At 49.4% G+C, this 8,022-nt stretch overlaps 1 protein-coding gene across 1 annotated transcript; it reads right to left on the bottom strand.

Moving 5' to 3' along the window:
* Nucleotides 1–11: 11 nt before the first annotated feature.
* Nucleotides 12–7,801, bottom strand: LOC136424539 (patched domain-containing protein 1-like). The gene is made up of 5 exons (XM_066413154.1): nt 6,660–7,801; nt 3,214–3,412; nt 2,432–2,683; nt 1,757–1,875; nt 12–1,251 (listed from the first exon to the last, which is right to left on the bottom strand). Exons 1-5 carry the CDS (start codon nt 7,774–7,776, stop codon nt 170–172), a joined length of 2,769 nt encoding a protein of 922 aa, XP_066269251.1. The 5' UTR covers nt 7,777–7,801; the 3' UTR covers nt 12–169.
* Between the last annotated feature and the right edge of the window lie 221 nt (nt 7,802–8,022).

Genomic DNA, 8,022 nt, shown 5'->3' with positions numbered 1-8,022 from the left:
CTTCCTGCACCCCTCAGACCGCCAACGCTTGGTACGGTCCGGACGACGTTTCCTTATTTGGCGTGCTGGCGCCTGAGTCGGTAAGCTGACACCCCTCAGACCGCCGACACTTGGTACGGTCCTGACGACGTTACCTTATTTGGCGGCTTAGTCGGTGAGCTGGCACCCCTCAGACCGCCGACACTTGGTACGGTCCTGACGACGTTTCCTTATTTGGCGTGCTGGCGGCTGAGTCGCTGAGCTCCTCCTCCTTGGACGGTCCCACCACCGTCATGATGACGGGCATGACGACCACGGCGTGCAGCATGACCAGCGCGCACAGCGTGAACACCGCCTGGAACAGGCTGTAGAATATGTAGGACGGAGCCGTGGTGAACGGCAGCACCGCGAACATCATGGTCAAACACGTCTGCACGGCTGGCATGCTGTAATACACCAGCGTGGACTGCATGCACTTAGTCCTGGTCGGGCCCTGCGCGCGCACGAACGCGAACACGATCGGCGACGTGGCCTGGATACAGAACCCGGCCGCGAACACGGAGTAGCCTAAGGTGGCCGGGTCGAGGTTAGTGCCGAGGACGGTCAGGAAGCCTATGAGGCCCGTCATGACGGACATGGTTATCACAGCAACCCACATACTACTCCGGAAGTTCGTCACCGTGAACAGCGCGAAGACCAGGAAACAGAAGCCGGCGATGCCGAGATTCTCCAGCGCCTCCGGGAGGACAGGAGCGAACTGGTCCAGGAACATGAAGGCGGGGTTATACACAGTCACGTTCAAGTCGCTCTCCCTCGCGACTCTCCTCGCCGCGTTCATCACTGCGATCCACTCCTTGTAGTTCGACGTTTTCTTGCTCTGTAAGAAGAATCTGCTGGCGCGGATGTTTTTCTGGTTGTTTTTGAAAACGATGTCGCTTCGGTACCTGCGGAAAGCGGTAGTGTTAAGAAAATGGCGGTGGAGTCGTTTTAGATACTTTTGTTTATCTGCGCGTCTCAGACCGACAGCTGTGTTGAGGTAGGCGCGGTAGTCGCGGAACCAGGCGTCGGTGTCGGGCGCGGAAATGTGCGGGATGCTCTCGAAAGTCCTGGTGAGGTTCTCCAGGTCGTCGTGCACAGCCGGGTCCCAGTAGCGGATCGGCCCGCGGAGGACAACGGCGATGCGCGGCCCGAAGTCCGTGAAGAAATCCTCCTCCACTCGGAAGAACCGGCTCGACTGCGAGTCGTAGTTGATGAGAGTCTTTGGCAGGATGCCTGGAAGGAAGGAAGTGAATGACTGAATGAATGGATGATCAGCGCAGGTTAATAACCATGAACCATTAATTAAGAATCAAGATCGGTTATCAGTTACACAAAAGGAAAAGAAAGGGAAGTGATCTCGAACCGGTTTAGCTTTATTTTGTTTAGCTCAAATGAACTCAATGAACAGATAAGCTAATCTTCCACTGGTCGTGATAGAGGAGACAGACGCTATGTACAGTATTTACAGGTTCATTGCACCGGGGAAATTCCCCTAGCTCGTTTCGACAAGCACAATGAACAGTGGACCACGGCTAAACGTCCTGTCCTAAGGACTGCGACCCTTTCCGGTAGCGTGCATGTCGGGTGAGCAACACACAGCCGGGATTGAACCCGGGGCTTCTAGTTCCAGAGGCGAGATCGCTAACCACTGGACTACGCACACTACTGATATAATGCAAAACAATACAGCGCATACACGAAACGGCATGGTGGTGTTTCTAAACCCAGACGCCCTCACCTTCCCTGACCTGCAGACAGCCGACCAGAGACACCGACAGGTAGGCGCAGTACAGCAGGATGATGAACGGCTTCAGGTAGATCTGCGTGATGAAGGGTGCGTAGCTCTCCTTCACCATCCTGAAATTCAAATCCTGATTTCTACTTGATCTTATCAGCATAACTCAATAGCCTCTTGATGTATTACAATGATATTTGGTATGTGGGCGGGTATTGTGAAGCCGAAATTCAAGGTCAATTTTGGGCCCCCTGGTATGTGACCTTGGTACTGCAACAGGACTTCAATTTTTGTATCTTTTGACATGGACGTGCTATGTTCTTGACTTTTGGGTGGCAGATAGCTTGTGATGTAATAAAGAAGTGGTGTGGGTTTGGGCCCCCTAGCAGCTTGTTTCATTATGTTATTAGTTCTGAAGGAAGACTGAAGAAAGACTGAATGCGGCTGCAGGATGTTTCAACTACTGCAGCAGCAGAAAACAGTGGACTACTATTAGTTCATTATGTCAAGGTCTTTATTTGGTTTATGTTATCATGTTTATGTTAAATAGTTATTTTATGTTATCTAATTTTATGCAACGAATTGTTTGGGGTTTTCCCCCCAGGGCTCTTTGAAAACCGCCAGCTTGCGACAAAATTTCCCCTGGTGAAATAAAGATAAACAAACAAACAAACAAACCTCATGAACGGGTGCAGAGCGGATTCCTGCTCATCCGCAGCCCCAGCGCGGGTCGGCGCCTTGCTGTCCGCGGAGTTTCTGGGGAGAGCAGCGCCGCAGAGCAGATTGGCTAGCACCGTTCTCTCCGCGGCCTCGGGCTTGGTGTGGAGCAGGATGCAGTGGAGACGCCTCGCCTCCCGCCGCCCCGTGAGCGACAGGAACACGCCGAACATGGTGATGAAGTACAGGAAGTTGAAGAAGAACAGGACGAACCTATGTCGAAAATACATCAAATGACGTATCAACGCTATTATATTTACTGCTTGCATGCTAGAGGATCATCTTTTCTGTGTTCAGGAAAAATATTACATGTCTCGCCTCCCGTCTTTCCGTGAAGGATAGGAAGACGCCGAGGGATCGAGGTGATGAAGTACAGGAAGTTGAAGAACAGGACGAACCTATGACGAAAATAAGACAGATGACGCTTAATTATATCACATTAATTCTTGATAGGATCAAGGTGGTTATAGGATACTCTATTTTTCAACATCCTTGATAGAATTCAATACCTACAAGATCAGAAAATGAAGACATTGCAATAATCTGCGGCTACCGGGTTTTTTTTTTTTTTGGGTACGGAGTTAAAATCATCCCGGGACCGAATCAGAAGAACACCTAGTATCGGTCTTCGCACGATAATGGTCACGGCGTCCATTTGATACATCGGTCCCGGGTTAAATCTAAGTCCGAGTTTAAGTCACCGCGGACGCGCCCAGTAATGGCCCGGCGGTTCAGGTACGTACCCGTACAGACAGTAGGTCCGGATCACCGGGACTGGCGTGATGGCACCCACGCCGAAGAACACCACGTGGATGACGTAGGTGAACACCATGGGAACCACGGCGCGCTGGTACGTCTCCGACATCCGCGTCTTGACGTCATCGCGCTCGCTCGTCAGTCGCCATGACGACAGCATGGAGTAGGTGTCGTGCAACGACGACCCTGGGAACGAGAAATGTTACGTCAGTGAAAGGCTGTTCTTTGTTTTGCAAACACAAAATAAGTTCTTTGTGTCCTTACCTTCATTTTCCCTTTATTCAACCGTGCCGGTCACTTCTTTTGTATCTAACACTTGTACATGCGCAAACTGCTAATAATCTCGTTTATACAAGGAGAAGCATAACCGATGCCTTGTCTCAGAAAAGTGACTCCTACTCTAGCTGTGTGCTTCAGCATGGCGTAATTACTTCCACCAAAGCACCGCGATCTTTTAATTCAAACATGGTATATACAAATTTTGCACTGTTTTCCATTCGGTCTATGTAACGCCGCTTTAACGTTCCAATGAATAGATACGTAACATATAACGTACAATGTCAATGCATGTAATTATGCCCCTCTGTACTTTAAGAACAGAGACGAGACTACAAGATGTATAGATGAACAATAGTATGTTGTGTTTTAGTACATGATATATAGTGATATGGTACATATTAGTCTATATAGTAATGAAGTGTTCCAAGTTTCATATCTTATGTCCCTCGTACCTCGTGTATAGGCTCTACCAGCCTCCGCGGGTCGCTGGGAATATAGTAGAAATTGTCAATTGTACGAAGGGAGTCGGCTACGGCGATAGGGTCCAATATTGCAATCCTAGACAACTGGGGCTGCGAATGTTACCCTCCATGGCCAAAGTCCCCCGGCAAATGTTCTCCCTATAGCCGGCGCGGTTAGTCTGGTAGAGACTTCCTCGTGTAGTCATTTGTGAATTTATGTGCATTTGTGAATTTATGTGCATTTGTGAATTTATGTTTATCATGAATATGCAATGAAAATAAAACAGAAGTCGCGAGCTGGCTTGGAGCAATAGCAGACGTGCCCCCAATCTCGCCGAGTGCTGTCGCCTCCCGCGAGACCCGCTCATGACAAACCGCGTCGGTCAATCAGCCAGCTGGCGTTTCAGCCAGATTGGATCAAGGGTAGCCTCGTTTGCAGGCCTTTTGGGTTAATTTTGGTGGGGAGCGCTGATCGAGTCGCAATTTTAAAAGAAAACATTGTTGCACATTTTTGTCACACTGGGATAAGTAAAGGTCACAAAACAAACCATGTTGAACAGATACAGTTTACGGATACAAAATAAACCTAACTATATATCATTAGATGAGTTTAACTTCTCCTCGCTTTGTCCGTTATAGTAGAGATACAAGAACAGATATGTTTCTCTATGGAAGGTTTGTTTAGTTGCATTAGGAAAATATTTCTCTACAGTACTCATGATCAAGTGTATGAGATAGCGAAATATGTTTTGTACAAGCCAGTATACAGTATATTTCTATATTTGTTATACGTGGCAACCTGCATTCTGTTACAAAATGACATTCGTTCTCTGTGGTCACGACTTTAATAGGCCAGGTACTAATAATGCAGGGGACATCATTTTGCGCCTCTAGGGACGTTGTGGATGCCGATTGAAAGCAGCCATCACGGAAGTGATCTCACCGGAATTTGAACCTGGCCTGTATTCTAAAAATCGTGATTCAGATTCGTCTTAGACGGCCTGCAAAGGTGGCTGTTTCCAGCGACTGTTTCTATCCACGCCACGGGTGTGTGGCCGCGCGAATTGGAGTTCATGGTGAACGTCCACGCGTAGCCTCTACTAGACTAAGTACGCAAGGCTATAGGGTTTTAAACAATATTGCCCTGGTTGCTTGGCTTCTAGAGCTTGGCGTGTTTCACTGGCAGGCGCCGTTGCGGAGGGGTAAATGTTCCCCTCCCCACTCACTGACTCTATTTGCAAATTATATTCCCCTTGTGTGCCGAATTGTTTGATGCATATACTTCCTATTGGAGGCTAATCCATACGTGTGCAGTTATTAGTTTAATGCGTTTACACCGACCATGTGCGTTCCTCCTATTCCAGTGTGGGTGAAATCTTCTTTCGTATCCTATTCAATTAATCTCCAAATGCCAAGGACGTTATCCGCAAAATCAGATTTGTGGGCCCTTCAAGGTCTTTTTCATCAACCGAATGTGTGCCAGTTGAGGCCATACGTCTACGTTACATAGCGATACATTTCCCATTCTAACCAGGTTTTCTTCGCGACGTTTCAAAGTTAATCCATTTAGATCGTTGATAAACCAGTAGTGAATAGTCTGGCCCAGGGGAAAAAGCCCCCACAGTTCAGCTGACTGAAGTATTATTTCGCATTTACTGAATCACTCTAAACTTCATCTGCCTTATGTATGTGAAAGATTAAGCGTTAAGTGTTAAGCTCTAAGGGACGGAAACAATACAATACAATACATAGATTGACGTTAACCAATAGATATAATAAAATCAAATTTCACTTTGATGGTCCCACAGGCAGCAACAAAGATAGCAGCACTGGGGTCATGTGAAGGGGGTGACTCATCTCTGGTTGCCTTCAGGTTGTTCCTTCGTTTCTTTCATGTTAGGAAACTCTGTGAAAAACTCTGGGTGTGAGGAGGTGTACTGTTGTAAGATGTCCTTGTTTTGTCCCCATAGAGCAGAAGGGGTGGCCTGTGTTAGCACCTCGAAACAGTCTGTCATCCATGCTTATGTAGAAAGGGGTGCCGGTGGGGGGTGCCATCTCTGACTTTTTTGATATTATGTGAGGAGACGCCGGGAAAAACGGTGCCCGGATGCCAGACATCTATCCTGCGTCTAATGAATGGGAGCTGTTTTATATTTTCATTGGGGTTTGTTGGTCCTAGAGCCAGGAAGTTGGCTTAGCCTGTGTAGGCTCTGTATTTAGAATATTGTTATAGCTCGTTATGCTGTACATTGCAATGTTTTGTCTTTGTCAACAGGGATAGCCCTTTGTAATAGCCTCAGGCTAATTTGACACCCCTGGCTGTGTGTTCAAAACAGCCAAACCAATAAATAAAATAGAATAATAAAATAGGCCCTTGAAACAGTCTGGAATCCAGGCTATGAAAGACGTGGTGACACTTACTTGGCAGTTGGCCTGTGTTGAAACAGTCTGGCACCCAGGCTTATAGGGGTGCCGGTGGAGGGGGGGGGGGGCATATTTGACTTTTTTTGCTTTACTTTGATGTGAAGAAACTCTGTGAAAGATGACATAGCCTGGATAGCAGACTTTATCAGCCTGAATACCAATTTTCATAACATCTACCCTACGTCTAACTCATTAGGGGCTTTTGTAAAATTTCCTTAGGGCTTGTTGAAACATTCTGACATGTTTATGAAAGACGTGGTGACACTTACCCAGCAGCAGGACCGGCAGCGGCACCAGGGTGGTGGTGAAGGCTCCCCCGCACAGGCTGATGAGTCCCGCCGAGGCCAGCCCGGAGAAGCACGCGGTGACCACGCCGCCCAGCCCGAGCAGGGGCTTGCTCCGCACACAGTCGGCGGTGAAGCACAGGGCGCCCGTAGCGAACAGCGCTAGCAGCACGGTCCCGGCGAACCGCGGGATAATCCCCGCGCTGTTTTCTAGGTACTCCCGCTCTAAGGTCCGAGCCGTTGACACCACCACTCCCACGTCGGGAGGGTTGAGTTTGAGGAGCTTCTTCTCCAGTTCGTCCTCCCAGAGTTTGGAGACGTGGTCGTGAAGACTGTCGTTGGTCCTGAGGTAGTATAGAAGCTGCACGGCGCCGGCTGAAGCCACGGAGGTCAGCAGGTTTTTGATGGGAGCCGGAACGATTCGGCCGAGGAGGTTCCCTACGAACAACCGCCGACCGTCTTCCAGCATCGTGACGGGGTACGACAAGGAGCCGTCGCCGATGTCTAAGACATAGAGAAGGCGGCGGAAGTCTTCTCCGGCGCACTCGTCGTCTTGGAAGGCGCAGATGTCGTTGTAGGTGAAGTTGGCCCCGCCGAAAGTCACGACTTCGCTCGTGACGAGGGTGTCGATCCAGCGGACCCACTGGAGATAGCGCTCGGTGAGGATGTTCCCGCTCCCCGAGGAGGTCAGCAGCACCCGCACGTAGTTCCCGTCGCCGTGCTGCACGGGGTTGCGGTACTCCCACGGCTCCTCGGCGGGGAACAGGCCGCCCAGCGCCGCCCGCTCCTTCCTGGCCGGCGCGTTGTACGGGGAGAACAGCGAGTCGATGTCGCGGTCCGTACGGACATGACTGAGCCCCGCCCCGAGGAGCCCGCTCACGCACAGCGGTCCCACCAGGAAAAACACCTCGTGGCGAGACACGAAGCGCCCGAAGAACCCGAACCACGTTTTCAGGTTCTTCTCGATGCAGTCGAATAACATATTTCTGCAGCGGAAGCGGGAAAAGTGCACGATATAAACATAAAAAATACCGCAGACTGCCGACGCCACGCCCGAAAACCGCCAGGACTTAAGATCGATTTTTAACAAAAATATCTTCATAAATTTTCCGGACAAGCATGCGCGTTCCCTACGCAATAAGCTAATGGTGTTCGGCAATGAAGCTGGTAAAGCCAGGAAGGACATAACGAAAATTTTATCCCCGACTACACAGTGCAGTGTCATCTTCAAGCAGATGTTTGGCTTGGCTTTTTGTACGCAATATTGCGCGATTTTGTAGGTCGATGTTTTCACTTGTGTGGTTGGAAAGCATGCGTTCAGTTGAACACCACACTATTTCAATGAAGT

This window comes from Branchiostoma lanceolatum, chromosome 18, assembly GCF_035083965.1.
Source record: "Branchiostoma lanceolatum isolate klBraLanc5 chromosome 18, klBraLanc5.hap2, whole genome shotgun sequence".
Lineage (NCBI taxonomy): Eukaryota > Metazoa > Chordata > Leptocardii > Amphioxiformes > Branchiostomatidae > Branchiostoma > Branchiostoma lanceolatum.
Note: the sequence above shows the minus strand (reverse complement) of the source record. Positions and strands in the feature narration are given on the sequence as shown.